The 23,101-nt window shown below is 42.4% G+C and overlaps 1 protein-coding gene across 6 annotated transcripts in view; it reads right to left on the bottom strand.

The window, feature by feature from the left end:
• Positions 1-23,101, bottom strand: part of dgkh (diacylglycerol kinase, eta) — a 78,990-nt gene that overhangs the window by 39,871 nt on the left and 16,018 nt on the right. For 2 of the 6 annotated variants that reach the window (XM_019867716.1, XM_019867714.1), the window contains exons 4-10: positions 22,823-22,981; positions 19,017-19,097; positions 11,453-11,557; positions 8,058-8,190; positions 4,412-4,518; positions 4,135-4,260; positions 2,877-2,979 (exon numbers count right to left, since the gene is read on the bottom strand). In XM_019867716.1, coding sequence (XP_019723275.1) covers positions 2,877-2,979; positions 4,135-4,260; positions 4,412-4,518; positions 8,058-8,190; positions 11,453-11,557; positions 19,017-19,097; positions 22,823-22,981 — 814 coding nt within the window. Of the gene's footprint in view, positions 1-2,876; positions 2,980-4,134; positions 4,261-4,411; positions 4,519-8,057; positions 8,191-11,452; positions 11,558-17,633; positions 17,856-19,016; positions 19,098-22,822; positions 22,982-23,101 lie in introns of those variants that run through there. The other 4 variants (XM_019867720.1, XM_019867715.1, XM_019867717.1 and 1 more) reach the window with 3 other exon arrangements.

The following is a 23,101-nucleotide window of genomic DNA, read 5'->3' on the forward strand; positions in this document are numbered from 1 at the left end:
ATATATATAGGTGCATGTGTATCTGTTAAGCGATTAACATTAATTGCACAATTTTCCATAATTATTCAAAATGAGATGGTCAGGTCCGCTGAACGGTTTTCGGGCCACGCTTGGGTATACTTTCAGATTGTGTTTGTGTATTAAGAGAACTTTTTTTTCTCTCCATATTATCCATTGTGCTCATCAGCGAAAATGGCAGTTTTTGGAGTATACTGTATAATATTACATATAATTATAACACATAATTTGAAGTATATTGTAATTGAAACAATTTGTTTGAATGGTAAACTGTTGTTCCTTGAATAATTGGACACACGTGACAATAAGGTATTTTAAGTAAATACAATGCGCAACAGGCATATATATATATATATATATATATATATATAATATATATAGTGTAAATGCATTTGTATACTTGAGTACGTCTACATGTTGACTTTATTCCTTTTCTTTTCAGAGTGAGATATACTCAATGAATGATCATTAAAACTCAACTGGCACAAACACACAAACACTGCAAAGTGAATTGCAAAATCAAAGCATCCATAAGTGTGTATTGTCCTGTGCAGTGCATGCCTAACCATCCCATCCCTAACATTTAGACTTCCACAATCAGCATTCCACGAACGGTGCTTTGGCATCATTTCCCACTCCTTCTCTCAAAGATGGATGGATGGAGGTGGGGCTGAGAGGAGAGGGAGTGAGGCATGGACGGGGGTAGTCACGATGCTACAGCACGTGCTGCCGTCTCCCCCGTCAGCCAATTACGAGCAACGCCCCCACCCCCTGCATCAAGGCACATGGGGGCCCTGGCACGCAAGAATGTGAAGCAAGAGAGAGAAGGAATTCAAAGTGACTCACCCACTTTTAGCTTTCCACTTATCCTCCTTTCGTTCAAAAGGATTCCCCCATCGTTCATACCTCTGTCGCCATTGACCAATTAGCTGATATTAGGCTTTTTATACACTCAATGTTGTGTGTGTGTGTGTGTGTGTGTGTGTGTGTGTGTGTGTGTGTGTGTGTGTGTGTGTGTGTGTGTGTGTGTGTGTGTGTGTGTGTGTGTGTGCGTGTGTGTGTTTAACAGAAATTCAATCCCACTGTTTTATCAGGTGGTGATTCCCATTGAGAAGGGCTTTGTATAATATAGCTCTGTTTTGAATAGAAACAGATAAACATTTGAGTTTGGACCAACCAACAACACACAAATTGTATGTGCTGGGTATTCAGAGATGGGGGATTTGAGTTGGTCTTTTTAGAACTTGTGACTTGCTTGCCCAAAATTTGGAAACGACTTGACTTGACTTGGGGCTTGCTATCGAAGTGACTCGACTTGACTTAGACTTGAGATACATGACTTGTCATCTTTGTTTATCGTTTGGAATCTGCATTTGAACACAGTTTGCCGTTTTAGGGGGGAATGCAAGAAAGGAAAAAAAAACAGGGGTTTTGTTTCATTCACGCCAACCTGGTAACCCAGTCACTTGCTGGGGTCAAGTGGCGACGCAAACAGAAAAAGCAATTGGAGCAATCCAGAGGATCGTTAATTTTAATTAATTGATTGTCTTGTCGACGACGCGGACAAACAGAGGATGGCAAAATGCATGATCTGCATCTCACGGAATGAAGACATGACGTCTAACTTTAGTCGTCATTACAAAACACACAGACAGGTCAGCTGACATCACAGTTTGGCTCACGATCCTCCCCTCGCCCTCTCTTTAATAATAAGGTGAAGCAATGTGCACTTCGAAAATAGCTTCTATGCACCAAAACATAGATGCCAACAGCTGAATGTCAAAGAAGCAAAATGCCATGTTGCTAACAGTCAACTGTAGAGTGAAACGATAGATTAGACACCGTGGAGATCCTATCTTGAAACGAAACAATTTAAAACATCGATCATAATTTCAAGCATAGACATCGATTCATCCAACATAGTCAAACACAGAGTATTGTTTTGATCGTAAGCGTGTCCGCCGAATTTGATGTGGCAGCGCCCCTGTAAACTACCGCACGTCAACTTAAGCTTTATGTACCAGTATGTAATAGCTTTTAAATTAAACGATAAGACGTGCTTACTCCCACATTCACATTCCGCATTCAGCATTATCACCACATTAACATTGTACCACTCAGATAAACGCTAGTGTGAAAAAAATAAGGCATTCTTTTCATCATTTAAGTGTAGACATTCATTTGACATATGAAGTTGTTTTTCTTTGCCATTTTAGAGATGTAAATGTTCATAAAATGTTTTGAGATAATGTATTTTTCATCATATGATCAGTGGAAAACAGGATTTTATTATCATTCGAACATATGTTGTGACTGAGCAAGATTTTCTGACTAGACTTGCTGGAAATTTGGTCCCGACTTCGACTTGTTTGATTTTTTTTTTTTCCCTCCACAGTTTTTCTGGCAGTATTGTATTTGCGATAACATCGGCAGCTAACGGGATTAAGTAGATTGGTGTGTGCTGCCGTGCTTCAAAATCCTTATAGTGACATAGAAAAAAAAATAGACCAAGCGGCAACTCCTAATGTGAGTAACTTGCTGGGGCATTAGTACGTCATGGCACCTACCTCTCTATATTAGAGACATCGATGGAGCTAATTTGGGAGGCTTTTGAGTTTTCACCATAGTGTGTGGGCTGAGCATCGGGCCTTCGTTTGAAGCAGCAGATTTTGAGCCACTCGGACTTCTTCAAATTTGAACAAAGAATTCAAGAGTGACGGGTGACGCTAAAATGCAAATCTTTCGAGTTTTTAGCATGGTGTGTGGCCAGAGCATGAGGGATTACTTTGATGGTTCATCATTAAAAAACATGAAGCTCTACAAAGGGTGTTAAAGTTGTGAATGTGTGTGTTGCCTACCATCTGAGTCAATGCTGTTGAGGGCCGTTGGGGGGATGATGGATACTTTGCACTGACCAAGAGGACACTTACGAGGGTACATGTCCATGCAGGCTGTGTGTACCTGGAGTCAAACACACGCACGCACGCACGCACGCACGCACGCACGCGCGCACGCACACACACACACACACACACACACACACACACACACACACACACAGATGAAGCAATACTTTTTGATTGTAGAGTGCTGATTTGAAAAAAAAAGTATTCTGTGCAATAGAACAAAAATGGCCCTCTTTGGGCTGACAACTTAACATGGTGGAGAGGGCTATGTGTCCCAATGATGCTCGGAGCTAATTTTCCAGAGCTTTAAACCTGTGGCAGGGTCACCCATGGCAAATAGAGCCAAGGTGAGGTACCAGACTGCTCAAAAACCCCTTGTGATTCAAATTAATTTTGGAATTAAATTTCCCTCGCATGGACACAGGTCACTGAGCACCCCCCTCTTGGGCCTGGAGGTGCTGGACGGGCCTCCCCGAAGAGGCAACATGGGTCCCGCTGCAATGGGCTCAACAGCTGTGGGAGTGGCCAAGGGTGTTGAGTGTATTGAGAGCCATCGAAGCCAGGTTCCTTGGCAGTGCTACCCCAAGCTACAAAAGCTGGCTCTCGTGACGTGGAATGTCTCCTCTCTGGCAGGGAAAGTGCAAGGTCATGATCTTCCCACTGGACATAATCGGGCTGGCCTTGACACACAGATGGGATCTAGTACCAGTCCGCTTGAAAGGACTCTATTCCTCTCTGGCGTTTCTCACAGTCCGGGAGTGGGGAAATGTATTGCCCCCCTGTGCCTTTTACTGGGTTTTATGCGTATGACTGTTGTTCGTCCTCAGCACCAAACAGCAGTTCACAGTACCCTACAATACTTCGAAGACTTCTCCACATTTCCACCCCGTGAGGAAGTAAAATCTGAGGAAAGTGAGGCGGGGTTTCCTATCCTCGCCGGATAAGGTCACTGTGGTGGTAAAAAAGCTCCACGGTGACAGGGCCAAGGACTACTCTGGACACACTGGGAAGACTATGTCTCCCGGCTGGCATGGGCATGCCTCAGACTTCCCTGCTTAAGCTGCTGCCCCTGTGACCCGACTCCAAATAAGTGTCAAAAAATGAATGGATAACAAGAAAATCTGCATGTGCAGGAGGGAAAATATAAACTGCCGTTTTATTAATTGCAGACTTTTTTCCCCATGTTTTTTCCATGCGACAGATGTCTTACCATAGCTTTACACCAGAGGCAGCGCCAGTCCTGCAGCCTCAACACACTGCCGCATGTCTTGTCACACACGGCACACTTGGCACTGACGGGCAGGTTGCCCTCCAACCACTGGTGAGGCATCGCAATCTGTTGTCCAAACACAGGAAGACACATATCTTACTACCACTACTAATCGTTATCATGTTGTTTTTGTTAAAAATAACAATGCTGTATTATTTTCATTTCATGATTAGAAAGCCCACTCAGTGGACTTCATACAACACATATACACACTTACCCCATCCTCATCCTCAATGATGTCCTTGCCGATGGAGGCCAGAGTTGTCCATTTGCAGTTGTTAGTGGCTCTAACTGCACAGCGTTTGTGGGCCTTGAATTTGCACACTGAAATGTCCCCCCCAAAATAAAAAAAAAAAAGCTCACACACACATACTGTGATTGTAAAATGACATAACCATCAAGCCAGGATTGGGGATTTATGCATCCGGTACTCTGATCCATCAAAAATTGACCTTTTCATTATAGTTTACAATTTACAATTTACCCCCCCGCCAAGGAAGATGTGAAACCATAGAAGTCAGGACGGAGAACACTTTAAATGGAAGGAGGGCAATCATAGTAAGGTATACACAAAATCTAATAGCATCCAATACAAGAGCTGGATCAAAAGTACATTTTTACAAAGAAAATAACTCCTTATTAGGTAATCAATTCACATTAGATTTACTACTGTGGTTGTAGCTTGCAGCACTGTACAACCGCACTGCATCACATTTTAGAAATGTATTATTGTTAAAGAACCTGTTTCCATCTTGTCATCCATCTCATGAGAGACATACAAATCGTGTGTACAGTTTCACAACTGCAAACTCCCTCTTTAAGGGGAAGTTAATTGTGTATTGAACACAAGCATGCATTATTGAGCCAGTACCTGACTACAAACACCTGAGAACATACTGTACAAATTAATTTGATTGACAGGTTGAGGCCGAGCAGGGCATTTTTTCAGCACCTTAAGTGGACATGCCCACAAAGGCCTACTGACTGGAAGGTGAGCTCTATTTTCCATGATTTTGGAGCCGTATTTTATATACATGGCAATTATTCTTTAAATTCATTCAAAATCATGTACATGACATTTTTTTGTCGCTTTAAAGGGTGTTTAATATTAAAGGTTTAAAATGCCTTTGGTGAGATGCAGTTAAGAGAGAAATACATTCAATCAATTGTTTTACACATGAAAACAACACAATTAAGTTAAATGTGCGGCACTGAATAGGAAACATTAATATAATGTTTCACAAATATTTTCCATGCAGTTAGGCAGTATGAATAGAACATTTACCCTACCTCCATCAAATACCCCCACTCCCAAACACACGTACTCACATATGCTGGTCAGTCAGTAAACTCAAAACAAATATCGTACGGTAAAGTGATATCCGGGAGCAGTGATCAATGTTTCAGTCTAGTCGACTGTTAAACATTGTTAGGAAGCATTAGTAGAGCATTAAGACAATGCACAGAACATGATAGCCAAAACATCCTTTCTGTTTGGCACTGAAATGGAGTCTTCATTGTGTGCGTGTGTGTGTGTGTGTGTGTGTGTGTGTGTGTGTGTGTGTGTGTGTGTGTGTGTGCGTGTGTGTGTGTGTGTGTGTGTGCGTTTGTTTCAGTGGGTGTATACACAAGTGCGTTTGTGGCCAAGGAGCGCAAATCAATCTCTGCCACGACAGCCGGCCGAAGAAATCGAAGGGAAATCCGAGTCGATGATTGCTGCGAGACACTTGTGCAATCTATGTGCTCCTGTCACTTTCTCTTTCAAATTTTCTTTTTCACTCTTTCTCCCTTTCTCTCTCTCTCTCTCTCTCTCTCTCTCTCTCTCTCTCTCCCTCTCTCTCTCTCTCTCTTTCTCTCTCCCTTCTCTTTTACATGCGCGCTCAAACACACACACACACACACACACACACACACACACACACACACACACACACACACACACACACACACACACACATTTGTACTTTATGTCCGTTAACAGCATAAAGGGCAGTTATCATTCCACAGCCGTACAACACTATGAATAACAGTAAATATTTTGATTCACAAAAGTATAAGCTACAAAAACACCACTTATCAACGCCATCCATATACATAACCCATCCATGAGAATGCTGCACTCAAAGTACATGTAAAAGAAAATGCAAGAAGATCTTAACTTGTTGATGATGTAATGTTGGCCGCTGTGAAGTGGGCACTTGGAGATTGAATTCTACCCACGAGTGTGTGCCAAGGTGTGACAACACACCTGCTTTTAGCTGGTCTAAGGTCGAGTGAACTTTCTGTTCCCAAGTTACCAGGTGCTTTGTGGGTGCCTAACAGAAAACGCTCTTGGTTCACCGGAACACCAAGCGAGGTGAGGTCTGCCAAATTCTCAAACACGGTAAACTAGACTTACCCAGGCCGAAAATTAAAGATGACAAAAATAGGGCTCACAGTGTTAACATGATTCAAATGTGTCAGTCGTTAAATGGACAGTGTGGCAATTGTGCAGAAATTTAATTAGTATTCAGACACACCACCAGTGCCCGACACGTGCACCCACACTCAGGGGAGCATCAGCTAAATGAACGGTCGAAAGGAGGTCCGGGTGATACTCACTAAGTTCTGCTTCCTGTCACTGACACTTTACACCAGTCAGAAATATGGCGTCACAGACGTGATCGTCTGCTGGCAGATTGTATTAACGCGCAGAGATGTGTGAAAAACACAAGTTGATGCTCATGCAGTAGCGAGCAGGCAGACAAGTGTTTATAGCAGGTCACACACTTTTCACTTCAAGACAAAAGTTTGGCGGATATGCTGCAGTATTTATGCCACGTTGGAACATTGACAACAGTGACATCACTCAGGCAAGCAAGTGTGTAGAATCACACGGTGGGGAGTTGGGCCTAGGCATAGCTTACGTTGCAACCAATCGCTCGTTAGCGATTCAAATTGAGATACAAATTAGCAGGAATCTGAATTTTTAGAATTCTAATCAGGACGAATCATAGCATATTATTGCGTGGATTATCACAGAAGGATGCCTGAATTGCAAATTTATTGCTTTCTGGATTTTACTGAAATGTAATTAATCTTATTGCTCAGAGTGGACAAATTCTCTCTTATTTCAATCAAGTTTCCAGTTTTAGGTGATCATCACACTTAACCTGGTAAAAAAAAAAGAGCCTAAGGAAAAAAACTATTCTTCAAAGTTTATCCTTTGGATGTCACACAAGATTTGCTGACATCTCATCATGATGGTTTAAACATCAAGGGCTCAATATTCGTGCCCAAGTCTGGCATGGCAAGCTGGCTAACTCTGCGGGGAGGGTTGCCAGCTGACGCACAAAAAAAGGGCAGTTTGCGCTGTTCTGGGTGTGAACACAGCAGACTCGATTTAACTGCCAACTGAAGCAACATCTCTCAATCCCTTTAAATGTGTCATACCGATAGTCCTTGACAGGGCAGAGCAGAAGAAGAAGCAGCTTTTGTATGCACAAAGTATGTTTAAAAGGAACTGCAAGAAGGTCCCTATGGACGGATGGTGTCACGATGACAGGTGAGTTCAGATGAAAATAAAGCCCTAAATGTAGAGAGCAAAATATTACCTCTCTCAGCATAATAAAATGGAATTGTATAACACCACAAACTACAACCACATTAATAAACACATTAAGTTACTGCCAACAGTGAGCATTTTTATCTTTGTATATTAAGAATTTACTATGCAAGCCCTTTAGTGGTTCTCAAATTGTGCACGTGTACCGAATGAAGGGTCAGGTTTTTATTGTTCACACAAATACATCCACTGTGTTTTTTTTTTTTTTTTTTGTCAGGTCCTTGACAGTAAAGGTGTGTTTTGGCACGTGTTTACATACCTTCGCAGGAGAGGCCGTGAGACGTGACCCCAGACAAGCTATCTTTGCAGACGTTGCAAAAGGTGGGCCGTGCGTGCGAGCAGGCGTACCAGTTGTGCATCCCTGAGAAATGTTCCACATTAAACTGAGCCGTCTGGCAAAGGAGAGGTTAAAATAGGTTGGCAGCACCGGGATAGCGGGTACAATCAGACAACAAGGCAAGTACAGTGCACATCATTGCCCTCGCAATAAAAGCCTTAGTGTAGGAACACAGGATGGGCATCAATCATCAATTAACTGATCATGAAGAATTTTGTCAATAGTATGCAATTTAATGTCTTGGAGTAATGCATGCCTGATGGATTTCACTTCAGGGTTGAAACCAGCAGAGAGGCTGTTGATTCAATCTCAACTAATTTGCTGTGTTAAAATAAAACAACATGACATCAACTGTGGGAAGCTGAGCTGTATCCAAGTGATGCATAACTCATTATTCTGCTCAATACGACACGAGTGTGGGAAGAGAAGTTCAGAAAATAAAATCATGGATTAATTTAACTATTAATTTTCCACACACTGTAGTAGGGCTGTACGATATGGCTAAAATTTAACCTCTGACATTCCAGTGTACTAAATATTTTTGCCAGAAATTTTGATATTAATATGGTCCAGAGGAAAAAAAAATAGCAATCCAAAAGGATGTGGAAAGTGTAGTTCTGGTGTTTTTTTTTTCGAACTTACTGGCAGCCATCAACATTAACAAAGTCAGCACTAAATTAAAAATAATTCAATTCAGATTGTTATCAATCTATATCATCTTGGTCATTTTGAAATTATAAATATGGTAATGTACTGTTCTAAAACACAACATATGTGTACCATCTGTATATAATACACAGTGAACACAGAAGTGGATTTCTTGCATGTGTGGCTGCGTGTGTTCTTCCTCCCTCTTGCCCTCTGCAAAACAATTATCATCTGCTGGTTTTCACAGTCAATCAACAGCAAACTTGAAAGGAGGAATTTGGTTGGTTGAACTGAGATTTACATGCAACAAACGTGGCAAGGCCACATGACTGATATCGTCATCATTTCGATGAAAGTATCTTGAATGTTCATCGATCGATTTTGATACATTGCCGAGCCCAACATCATAGGCAATAATAAAAGTGTACCCAAATCCTTCATGTTGAATTATAATTAATTCAAAAAAATTGAAATGTAATTGTGGCACACATGTGGCTTTTCAAAAGAGTGAGAAGGAGCGAAAAGTATTTCCCACTGGCTATCTTTCGCTAAACTAAATCCGGTAACTTTACACAGATATCAACATAAATCTTTTATTAAATTCAAATACTGTAATAACATTGAACTGACCATGGACAGCAAATGCCCCACCACAATAGGAATGTAAGAAAAATGCTCCAAACTGGTCCCATGAATGTTGCATTAGTTTGAAGCATTTAAAAAAATTAAGAAATTTGCCATTTTGGACCAAATCAAACAATTACAAACAAAAGTCACTCGCCCGTCTTTTCACAAAATAGGAGTTCCATTCTATGGCCAAGTACCAATAAAATCTAATAACCTTGACAGCGAGTAAAGTAATCTGCCACTAAATTATTTGGTCATTGGCTGAGTTTGTTCGTGAAATAATGACAACACAGTTGTAGATGGTTATAAAGTAGCCCACCGGGCATCCACCAATAAACCCTTACCACTGACGTCATTTTTACCCACAATGCTTAGCTTCCGGCGCCATCGTCGAGGGTACGTATGCAAAAAGGAAACACAAAGAAAAGCCTTATCCATTATTAGTGTGTTCGGTGATGGGTCTATTTATGGCTAGTTTTGGGAAAAAAAGGTCCCTATTAGAATACCTGTCCATTACATCGACACATTGGAACCAGTGTTCAAAGTCACCATGTAGAAAAACTGAAGTTGATTGGAGGGGAAGATGACGGGAAAACGTAGACTCCTCGGATAAACTTTCAAAATCAGACATGTCAAATAAAGCCAACATCATTAAATACTGAAGAAAAAGAGTGCCTACACATGGGAGGATTCTGATGCTGTCAAGAGCCTGGAGTCTTATAATTGCTAATTTTGTATCTGGACGGGTGAAGGATGGTGGCTAGATCTTTGTCTCGTGGCAGAAAAGGTTTGTTGATTTTGGTTGACACAGTTCGTTAATCACTACTTTAATGGTGTAAAACGACGTACATTAAATCGTTTGTTTCCGGATAGACCCGTCTTGCCGTATGGCGTAGAAGCTTTTCAAGCTAGCACTTAGCTTGTTAGCTGCGAACAAAAAGACTCGCTTGTTTGCAATGCATTGCTCAGTGTTGTGATTATGAAGTGAAAATGTGAACACAACTGATGAAAATGCTCTATTTCTTATGTCTAGGCGACCGATTAGAACAAGCGTAAACAGCACAGCTGTTCACCATTGTTACCAACACAGAAAAGACTTAGTGACTATTTTGCCTCTCGATCTCAATTGCCGGCCTGCCCTGAGGCTGCACCTGGGCTGCACACAACATACAAATGTGACGTCACATAGTAGAGGTCTACAGTACGATACTCTTTATGTATCATCTTTATTGGGTATTCATTTAACGGTGTGGAATTTTAGATGCAATGGCTGTGTGAATGTGCATAACTTCATCACAATTGAAGAACGTGATACAAGTCTAAAGTACAGTTGCAAACAAAATATATATTTTTTTTTTTACATTTTAAGAAGCTAAATAAAACTACAACCTGCTTTCCTTGCACTCAAAAAAATAATGATTTAAAAAAATTGACTAAAGTGCCACTACACTCTTCAACAATTGGACACCTGTTTAGCAAGAGCTTCCACTACTGGGCATCAGCATGTAAACATGTAGTGTGGGCGTTGAGCTCACCAAATTTTTTTGTATTCACGTGAAACTTACTTTGATGCACACAGGCACAATTAAGCACAGCTGACATCTTGTTGAGCGTGTACAATGCAATGGCATGCGTGTGCATGTGTGTACCCCGTGTGCGAGCTCTGGGGGTGCAGCTGCATTGCAGTACACAAAACAGAGACGGCAAGATGGAGGAGGGGGGTGCCCTTATATAAGATTTCCCTCTAAAATCACAGGCGCTTTTGCATGTGACGCTGCACCCCGACACTATCAACACTTTCCTTTATTATTTAAAACTGGAAAAACAGCCTCACCAGCAGTGTCCCACATTGGGGATAAAAAGTTATTGTGAGTTGTATTATATTATACTCAACACATATGTTTAAATCTGTGGGCTTTTGGATTGTGCTGCTGCTATGGTACTTCTCCTTGTGGGTCTCTAATAGGTCCAAGTCTCCACTGGAGTTCTTTAAAAGCCCTATGGATAGCAAAAATACATTTTTCATGGATGTGTGTCCTTACCTCGTAATGCTCTCTGGACTGGACGGACTTGAGCGAGCTGATCCAGTCCTCCATCTCTTTACGGTTCTCGGCACAGAGAATGAGCCTACGGAAAGGGGTGATCACCTGGAAGAGAGGAGGAGGAGATGAGGAGACGGACGCTTCCCTCTCCGCCGGTGCGACTGAGAGGAGAGAGTGTTCGTCTCTGTCTTTAAGGCAGGGAAAAAGATGAAGAGCCCCCACCTTCCTCTATCCAACCCGCTCAACATCTCTCTCTCTCTCTCTCTCTCTCTCTCTCTCTCTATCTCTCTCTCTCTCTCCCTCTCTCTGTCTCTCTCTCTGTCTGTCTGTCTGTCTCTATCTCCCCCCCTCATTAACGCTTGTTCTCTCATCTCCTAACACCTTCTTGAGTTTGCTCCAGAACAACCCACCCCCCACCCCATGCACCCACCACCCCTCACTCTTTGCTCTTAGCGCTTCACGCCGCTCTCGGCTAGATATGTGCTGACAGGCGAAGAAACGCAGTAAAGGCTAAGAGCTTCCAACCATCCCCTTGTATGTGTGCGCGTGTGTGTGTGTGTGTGTGTGTGTGTGTGTGTGTGTGTGTGTGTGTGTGTGTGTGTGTGTGTGTGTGTGTGCGTGTGTGTGTGCGTGTTTAAAGTCTCCACGACAGATACACTACACGACCTCTCAGCTCGACATCACTTATTGATGCATTCCCTCATCCCGTCACGCTCTCAATCCTCTCACTGAGACTTAGCGATATCACGCTGTCTCAATAATTAAAAAAAAAAAACAGCACAAAATAAAGACACCCATCATAAATTAAATACATGGTAAATACTCAAAACTTCACTATAGTTACGATTACAAATTCATTGAGCTTCACTTTCTTCTAATTAGCCATAGTAACTCTATCCAGTGTTACCATAAATCCCAGTTCCAAAGAATACAAGATTTTGCAAATGTTTTCAACCTATATTCAGTTGAATACAATACAAAGAAAATATATTTAATGTTCAAACTGATTAATGTTGCTGTTTTTTTTTTTGTTTTTTTAAATTATTTTCTCAGAAAAATGACCTACTTCTCTGGGCCCAAGCTCAACTGAGCTGGACGGACACAAAGTGAAAAAGAGTGCTGTGGTCTGACGAGTCCACGTTTCAAATTGTTTTTGCATAGCATTGCCGTCCTGTCCTCCGGGCCAAAGAGGAAAAGAACCACCCGGACTGTTATGCAGGCAAAGTTCAAAAGCCAGCATCTGTGATGGCATAGGGGCGTATTAATGCCATGACATGGGTTACATCTGTGAGTGCACCATTAAAGCTGAAAGGTACACACAGGTTTTGGGGCAAAATATTCTGCCATTCAAGCAATGTCCTTTTCAGGGACAGCCCTGCTTATTTCAGCAAGACAATGCCACATCACATTCTGCATGTGTTACTACATTGTGGGTTCATAGTAAAAGAGTGTGAGTATGACGCTGGCCTGATACATGTCTCTCAGTCAAAATATGTGCTGCATTATGAGGTGCAAAATGGGGCAACAGAGACCCCAGACTGTTGAACAGGATAAGTTGGACATCAAGCAAAAAAGTCACAAAACATATGGTTGGAGTTGACCACAATGTAGTCCACTGGACTGCATCTGGATATTTATCGCACATTCTAACAGACAAGTGGATAAAAAAATGATGAGATGGTCATAAATGTCATAACTAACATAAAAAATGAAGGGAATATAAAGCATTTTTGCCCATGTTGTCTTCTTTAGTACTCAAGTTATGAACCCAGACGTAGACTTAAAAATAAAGCAAATGTCGCACGACTAAATAAAAGTCGGTTGTAATTCTACACTTGAAATTCATGGTTGATGTTGGCTACAATGTAAATGGACAGGGACAGCTTTAAAATGTCCCCATGCGTTCTTATTCACAAGTGGTGAAAGCACAATTGGAGTGTAGTTGCCCGACCCAAACTACAGTTTCTTCAACACATCACTCCTCAATGCAAGTTTGTCAAACATGAAGAAAATACCTTTTTTGGCAGATATTGAGAGCTTAATTATTGTTGTAAACACATGAACATATCCTTTCGATTCAGAATGATATCTGAAACAAGGTGATTAACACCTTCTCATGCCTTTACTGTATTGTGAATGAAAGCGAACAGACATTTCATTAAATGATTAAATGATTACTATCGAGACAGAAAAGTGGGTATCTGGCACAAGACTATCAAGAAAGTTGGACGAGGTGCATTTGTCAAGGGTTACCATCCGTTATCAATGCAAGGACACGATTGATTTTGAATGTTCTGACAAGATGAGGGCGGCCCGGGGGTCGACTGATTAGCGCGTCGGGCTCACAGTGCAGAGGTGCAGGGTTCGATCCCGCCTCCGGCCTTCATGTGTGGAGTTTGCATGTTCTCCCTGTGCCTGCATGGGTTTTCTCTGGGTACTCCAGTTTCCTCCGACATTCCAAAAACATGCATGGCAGGTTAACGGAGCACTCAAAATTGTCCCAAGGTATGAGTGTGAGCGTGGATGGTTGTTCGTCTATGTGTCCCTGCAATTGGCTGGCAACCAGTTCAGGGTGTACCCCACCTACTGCCTGAGGACAGCTGGGATAGGCTTCAGCTCCGCGAGAATAAGTGGATCAGAAAATGGATGGATGGCAAGATGAGCGAAGCATAAAATCAAATCAACGAACTTTTGCTCTCAGTAATTTACCAGATACTCTTGCAAAATAGTCTGCAGACTAATAAAATCTAAACAGGCACCCATTTGATTGAAAGAACATACTGCCTGTACACCCCACACTGATTGAGGAAGCTGAGGTCAAATGCCACCGTGTTTTACGGGGTATAATTTCCAACCTTTTTTCAGCAAGGGGTTAAAAAACAAACTATTGATTTTTAGTGTTACCCAACAAAAGCTACTCCAGAATGCCGCACGTCAAATGACACAACAAAACACTTCTTCTGTTTAATCACCATTAGCCTACCATGCTTCAACCTTCCCCATGAATGTGCCTGATTCTGCACTGATGGATAAGCACAGCCACTGTCAGAGAAACTAGCCCCTCATCAATCACCATAATCACGATACAATCAATCTGTCCCAGGAGCTCTAATCAATACATGCTTACATCTGAAGACAACCTGTATGTGCTTGTGTGTCAATGTGCCTGTGTGTATGTGTGTATATGCGTGCGTTTGTGTGTGTGATCGTTGCCCTTTAATTGACCTCCAAACTAACCGTGTTAGCATTTTCCCTCATTTAATGTGTAAGTGGAGACGACGACTTGCACATGACTGAAAGTGCATGTTTATGTGTAGGCATTGGTATGATGGCCCAACAATCTATTGAAACAGTTTCGTGGAAAAATGAGAACATTTCTCGACCGTCAATGAAATACTTGTGGTTGTATCATCCATCATTTGTCACAAAAAATTGTCCATGTGTTTTGTGTACTTCAATGGAGTCTCTTATTTCTCATATTTTCATTTATGCGTCAGTGACTATTTTGCCTATTGTTGCTCCTTCAGTGCATTCTGGGGTAAAATTAATCTCACATGGCTACAAGCCCTATCCTGCCCATGATTGTGATTATGTTCGAAACAATCAGTGTATGGATAAAAATAGTCCAGTGCAACAATTAATCAGTCACCATTTGTGGTAGGTTCATCCATCCATCCATTTTTTGATCCGCTTTATCCTCACAAGGGTCGCGGGGGGTGCTGCAGCCTATCCCAGCTGTCTTCGGGCAGTAGGCGGGGGACACCCTGAACTGGTTGCCAGCCAATCGCAGGGCACACAGAGATGAACACCCTTCCGCGCTCACACTCACACCTAGGGACAATTTAGAGTGTTCAGTCAGCCTGCCATGCATGTTTTTGGAATGTGGGAGGAAACCGGAGTACCCAGAGAAAACCCACGCAGGCCTGGGGAGAACATGCAAATTCCACACAGGAAAGCCGGAGCCAGGATCGAACCCACAACCTCTGCACTGTGAGGTCGACGCGCTAACCACTGGATCAACGGGCCACCCCATTTGTGGTATGTTTCCTCAGGAAAATACAGTCCGTTCATTTTATGTAAAAGCTGAACTTGAGTCATCTTTGTAGCAAGAATATCAAGTACAGTAAAACATTTGTCTTGATCAATATGGAAAAATTTCCGCACACACACGTTCACCACACCACATTCCCTTCATGTCTCAGAACTACATAATGACCAGGTGTCCGAATGGTTTTAGCCAAATCGTTAAAGAGTATATGCCATTCAAAAGTATACAAAATAACAATCTGTCAGAAACAATTTAGAGTGGAGTTTCTCAGGGAAACGTCTTAAGCCCCATTCATTTTGTATAAATATTGTATGCTCCTTTTCCCTGTAGTTAGAACATAAAGTAGAAATTGATATAATGATACATGAATGGCGGTGAGTTCAACCACCACAAATACTCTACTCCACTGATGTCAAACTTAAGGCACTGGGGCCAGATCTGGATTTCATGTGAAAGGCGAAAGGAGGACCTACTCTACATTTTCTTCACTTTTTGTTTCCTGTCCCAATACGTATGCTCTGTTGTGATGCTTACTGTTCGGCAAAGGCATTCTATGTCATTGAATGTGTGTGTGTGTGTGTGTGTGTGTGTGTGTGGGTGTGTGTGTGTGTGTGTGTGTGTGTGTGTGTGTGTGTGTGTGTGTGTGTGTGTGTGTGTGTGTGTGTGTGTGTCTATACTCTTGTCCCTGCTGGTGTTGCCTTTAAGCGCTGGTGATTGGTTGGTTGCCGAGGGAAACAACAACAGCTGTTTCCCAAATTGGATGCAGGCATCCCTCAAATGTGGAGAACCTCCCTTGATGACTGACCTTCACAACTGTGTGCATGTGTGTGTCTGCAAGTGTGTGTGAGAATGTGATGAGAAGCCTCATTACAATCGACGGCGAGGAACTACACAACAGTGATGCACGTGCACAAGCCTTAAGGTGCATTTCAGTGATTTTAAGAGCGTGGCGGGAGCAGCCCAAGCCGATCCAATCAGAACGAATGAGTCAGTGTGAGGAGGCGGATCTTCCATGCCGAGTTTGTGATGGGGATTCAGGTTTGGAGGGTTGGGAGGGGGCTTGAGCCCTCCTTCTCACATGGACTGCAAGGTGCTTCGTCTCTGCGCCACAGCAATGCTGCTTCATCAAGTATTCATGCCTCATCCTCTTTCTCTATTGCTCTTCATTGGATGCTCATTTACACATAAAGAGACTAGAATGGTCCGAGACTCTCTAAAATATTGGAATATTATGTACAGTATATCAGGAAGAGATTTCATAGGACTCTGTGACTGTGCCGCACTCCAGTGCATCTTTTTTTCAAAGGCAATGTGATTGTGCTGATGAAAGAATGAAATCGGCTGTTGTCTGAAGTTTGAATTCGAGCCTCGGTCTTCCTATGTGGAGTTTGCATGTTGAACCCGTGCTTACGTGAGTTTCTTCCAGCTTTGCAGGGTTACGCCCACATTCCAAAAACATGCACCCTGCCTCTCGCCCGAAGGCAGCTGGGATATGCTCCAGCACCTCAATAACCCTACTGACGATTAACACGATAGAAAATGTTTGTACTATATGTATAGATGATACGCAATATGGCCAGACGTATGTGGCGTGTTTCCAAGCACCCACTTCACTGCGTAGAAATTCTTTGGCCATGTCGAGACTCTAGTGCGTGACTTTCACATCACATCTGAAGGAATTAAACAAGCTGCTTTGATTGACCATGATTGAAATAGGCTGTGACCACTCCCACAGCAGCGCAGCCCTCTCTCTCTCTCACAGATCTGGTGGCCATCTGTGAAATGAAAAAAATTAGGGTGTAACCCTAACCTTAAGCCTATTGTGGCACAAGCATGGTCAGCAGAGCAAATGTTTGGGTTACATTAAATCAAGAGCATTGACAGTTCGCAAGGCATTCAGTAGTTATTAATTGATTCCTACATACTGCAATAAAGTCACTTATGCAAATCACAATGTTGTTAATGCCCTCTATTTGAAAGTCTCATGGGAATAAACACTGAAACATTCTATGAATGCTTTGGTTAAAAATGTAGCTCTGGCTCTGGAGGAGCAACATATGCAGCACACATGCGCTTCAGCCTAAACATCTTCATGGCACCTACAGCGATCACGTGGCTACCAGCAGCACCCACCTGCACAGCGGGCGCTGACACTCATCATCACTGGAACGATGGACAGACCACAAACAGAAAATCTTTCTGCGTCCAATTTCTCCAACTCTTCTCGTGATGAAGTCCAACACCCACCATTGTCCCTGCCTGTCGGCTAGCGTGACTCTCGGTGCACGTGTATTCGACCCCTGCTCGGCACGCCGTGTTACCATCCACAATGCAGGCAGTCAAATAGCATCACTGCAGGATCCCCCCCCCATCCCGTCCCCCCCCCTATTCGTCTTTCCCTCACCACGCTCTCACCAGTTCCCCCTCAATTGTAGCCCACACCGATCACACTTTATGTCTTCACACTGAAAATTGACTTGTGTTCTATTTTGGGCTTCCTCCTTCATCATTATCACCGCCATCGCCCCCAAAACCGCCACCCACTTCAACTCCCACCCTTCTTAATGAGACACTGATGCTGAGCGTCCATCTCCATACTCTGGCATGCAGGCATTTTTATTAAGACTGCTGCACACACACGTTGGAAGACAGACTCACACGAGTCGCAGTTACAGCTAATCTCATTTGTGAACACAGCCAACGCCAGGTCATTCCCATGCAGGAATTTCAAGGCGTATGAAGCTAAAAATAGCAGCACGCTCTCCTCAGGGCACCGTTCTCCTAACGACAACTCCCGCTTACTCCACTCCTCCTTTCTTAATATAGCATCACCCAGGATGAGTGAAGACATTTTTAGAAGCCAAGTATTTTTTTGTCCTCACTGCTGATATTTCAGGTTTGTTACATCACACACTGCTTGCTTCCAGGAAATGTCAGCCGTGCTTCCCCAAGTGAAGATGCCAAAAATAAACGAAATGTCATCTAAAAATATGCCGGAAATATTCACGCTCTTGTCAAGAATATATATTTTGGCTGTCACTAAAGAAACATCTGAAGTTGAAATTGATGAAAATTTCTGCTCTACACTAATTCATCATACCAAAAAAATATTGCGTTGATTAATTTGTCAAGTACTTAGGCTTTGTGTACGAAAATGTAAGTACAATATTCAAGATAGGGAGTTTTTCCTCAAAAAAAAAATACTTAAAGTATCAATAAATGCCCTTACTTTAATTCACATATTTTATACAGCATTTTCTTTAGTCGAGAACTGCAACAAGGCTATAACATTTTTATTCAACCCCGAACAATGTGTTCTCCTTCATGAATGGAAGCATTTCTAATATTCGGGGTTCCAGTTCATCGCTTCCAAATAATCGACGAGAATTAATTTCTAAACTATTTTAACATTAACCTTGGGACTGAAAATTCTGAAAGCATGAGTGAGATGAAGCTCCCAAATGTGGACTTCATCACCCACCCAGCGTGTGTGAGGTGCCAGGAATGTGAACTCACTGTGAAGCTGTTGTTGACATTCTTGGTACTGGACTCCGCAACACTGGCATCTGACAGATCCACTTCATCGAAGATAAGAGACTGCAGGAAAGGTGGAGATGAAGGTTAGAGTCGACTTTCTTGCTAAGAATTTAACATTTGTTACAGGGATGACTACGGCGACAATGATAAGGAAACACCTTTTATCATGGGTAAAGCGAGGCAGGCCTGGAATGGGGTGGGAATGAAAGCATTTTAGATGTGCATTTTGTCTACCAATCTACACAAAAAAACTGACGGAACTATTTTGGAAGTGCTATATGGCACCTCTAATGGCAATCGCACTTTCTCAAAGGGTGCCATGTGCGCATGTAAAAATAGGTGCGGTGCAGATCGAGGAGTCTCCACTGTGGTTTCCGAGCAAAAATAACTGATGAGAGCAACATCCAGTCCAACAGACAAAGAATTCAAGGCTGGCCGAGGATGGGCAATGTACTCTGGTGAAAGCTCCTTGAGAGGTTCACTGTGGCAAAGCCATTAACTTTGGGGTGCTAAATGTTACGGTCCAATGCAAACAATGCATCTAATAATTGCACGTTGCTATGTTATTTTATCCAACAAAACAAACTGACATGACAATTATGTCAGTTAGTAGAGCACAGCCCAACATCAAGTCCATCTGACTGGTTGGATCAAAAAATCATGACATCCCATGCCAAAGTAGCAAGAAAATAGGGCCACAAATGATTATTATTTTCATAATCGAGGAATCTGTCGATTATGTTTTCGATAAAATGATGAATCAGATAAACATTTGTTTTCATAACAGTCTTTCATTCAAAAATACGACCAGTGTTACGACAGCTCAAGTTAAATTCAAGATGTTTTACTGTTTAATTCCATTAGAAATGAAATTTAAGACCAACTTCCCAATGTCCCATGTTGTCCAAAGTTGCTACAGTACATAAATGACACAAATCTGCTTAAATGTACCAACTAAAAAAAACACATCACTGGTGGAGTTAGTCGGTAAATTCCTTTTTTAAAGAATGTTAATTCACTTTGAGATTTGAGACTTTTGAAAGACTTTTTAAGAGTAATTTTAAACTTGATAATAATGACGACTTGATTTCCACAATGATTCAGAGGGGTCAAAGCACACTGTTGTCATATATTTATGAATAAAATTCATTGACAACCACCACACAAATCAGTGAAGCGCAGAATCTGTCTGCCTGCGCATCGATCAGAATTACCAAAATGGTATTACACCATACACCACAACTCAGATCTGCTCCAAGATCGTCTCAAGTCTAGTCTACTTTCAGTCACGAAATGTTCAGGTGCTTTGGAAGCATGTAAAAGAAATTGTCCTCGGTCTGCCAGGACGTCCAGCATGGCGCAGCACAGTCCGCCAAATTCACAAAGACGGTAAACTACACTTCCCCGAAAATGGAGCCCATGGTAATTTGCATCTTAACTTAATTTGCATTTGAATAATTCCATGTTGGGATTCTTTGTTTTGGGTTTTCATTGCCTTTATTTGTCCCTGAGGATGGTGCTGCACCTTTGCCTTCCAATAAGAACGAAGACTTGCCGGTCAACACTGGGGACTTGGGACTGCTCTCCTGGGTGTGTGTGGGTGTACCGCGGGGTGCACCAAGCTTCCTTCCGCAAAACCGAAAAAACACCCGGTGTTACATTTCATTGGAGGCAGTCAGTTTCCTCTGGTTTGTCAACACAGTGAGTAACGGGTGTTAGAAGGCATTGAAAGCATATGAAAGAGTTAGAGAGAGCAACGTTGACATACATTCTCATTGCTCCAAATAACAGCTAAAGATCCAGACTTTTTCAGCGATAACTCACTTTGTTCCATCAGACAGGAAGTGAGCTTGACCACATAATAGCAGTTCTCCAAATCCTGGGTGTTTTCTTTGTGGTTGCTGCAGCAAAATGCATTAAATGCGAAAGACATGTTGGCAAGCGCTAAGGGGTACTTGGCTGAATGGATGACGGGGAGAATGCTTGGTGAGGCGGTGTCCATCAGAGAAGCAAATGGACGACGAGCACAATTAGGAGAACGTGACAACCCAAACTGCGATGCGGAAGGCACATATCAGATGTCTTCATGTTTGTGTATATGTGCCTGCGTTAGCCAAAATATGCCAACCCAAACAACGTCTTATACTCTTGGCCAGCATATGGATGCATCATATTTAAGTGTATTAGTGTCCATTGTATGGCTTTTTAGGGTTCCGTTGACACTCCCAGTGACACACAAACTTTTTTTCCCCACAATAATAACACATACACGCACACAAAACTGTCTTGAGGAAAGCTCTAATGAAAGCTGACAGGAATAGTGGGCAAAGCGTTCCAGACCCTCCAGTAGCAACATACAGTACCGTGTCAAAGTCTGAGGCCACCATGTCATTTTAGCCATGCTATCATGAACATACGGAATATGGACTAACTACAATGGGAGTTAGTCAAATCCCAGAGTAAGGTTGAAAGGCCTTTAAAAACACATGATGTTCGACTTTCGAGGGTCCATTGTATAAAACTGAAGATGGCAGTCGGACAAGCAACATAGTGCACAAACAATGAAAGGCTGACTTATTTTAAACAAAGATTGTTTGTTTTTGCTACCAAACCTGGAATTAGAGCTCGACTGATATGAGACCTTTGGATCCTGTAGCAGTATTCAAGATATCCAGTGCAATAAATATAAAGCATGTTGAGGTTTAAATAAGCCACATATATATTTTAGTTACTTGTCCTTTAATAAATATGATGAAATGTATTAAATGTTGCATTTTTTTTTTGTGAATGCATTCACAAAAGTATCAAATACAGTTCAGTCATTTCATTTAAAATAAATTAAAATATATTTCATGCAGAAAAACTTTGCGAGGAAATACAGTGGGTGCTTTTCAGATTGTTTCCTTTCAAAATGGACCTTTTTAAAATAAATGAGAGGTATGAGACCCTATTTTCCTTCCGGCGCAAGTGTAACACAAAATGCTGTCTAACTGTGCGCATGGGTGGAGTTTTCTTTCTTTTGGTATTTTGGTAGACTTTGGCTGGTAAAAATTGATGTATTTGCACCTCTGTGTGCCATTGTGGGATGGAACGAAGTGTTTTCCCGGCATCCCTCATTTGCATTGAAATCTGGGTGACACGAAGTGCATGCTTGAGAATGCCATGCTTGAACAATGCGGAAACAAAGATTAGACTCGCTGGAGTACGTTCATCACATTGCCAGGTAAACTGCAAAATTCCCCTCTTCAGATGAAGTAGTTGGCCGTGTGTCTGTTTACATTGAGCCAGACCACTTTCTGTCACCAAATTGACAGGTGCGTCGGGGGCGAGGCGGCTTCATGTTCACACCCACACAGGCGGAACATGGCCACGCCAGACTAGAATTGCACTGGCACGAAAATGAAGTCACACCCGTTCTTATGCCAAGCGCCCGGGCAACAGTCTACCAAAATAGGGTCCTTTGTGTCCAGCATAGTTTGACAGTTTTTGAGTTCATGTCTGATCACATAGGCTGTTGGAAAACCGTTGGTGACTAATGGTCAAATAAATGGTCACAAAATGTAGTGATTTAATTTTAGGATGATTACAACTAAATGTTGACCTGTGTTAAGTAAATATGTCATCTATCAGCCGGGCTCTAACTGTGTCTTTACACAATAAGGATGCATTAATTTCATATGGAAACACATTTAAACAATGAGTACGCAAATACGGACCCAATGAGATCACCATAAGGCACGAGTGCATCTCTACAGGCGATGGTCTTAAGACTGTACTGTGCTGACCCGAATTCTCACTAGGCCCTCCTCAGATCCGCTGGCACCCAGAGGTGGGGGTGAGTGCCGCGCGCCAGTCCAGCAGACTGACAGAGCTCGCCAGCATATGCGGCTCCGGGACGCCCGGCGCAGCACTCGCTCTTGCCAGCGGCCCAACACGCTGCCGGACTAGCACACGCACACACATGTACATGGATCGGAAAGTAGTGAAGGGGGCGGCCATGAAAGTTAAAGTAAAAGAAGAATGAGGAGAAAATAAGAATATTGTGATGTGATGTTTTATTCAAA

This window comes from Hippocampus comes, unplaced genomic scaffold (assembly GCF_001891065.2).
Source record: "Hippocampus comes isolate QL1 unplaced genomic scaffold, H_comes_QL1_v1.1 scaffold27, whole genome shotgun sequence".
NCBI lineage: Eukaryota > Metazoa > Chordata > Actinopteri > Syngnathiformes > Syngnathidae > Hippocampus > Hippocampus comes.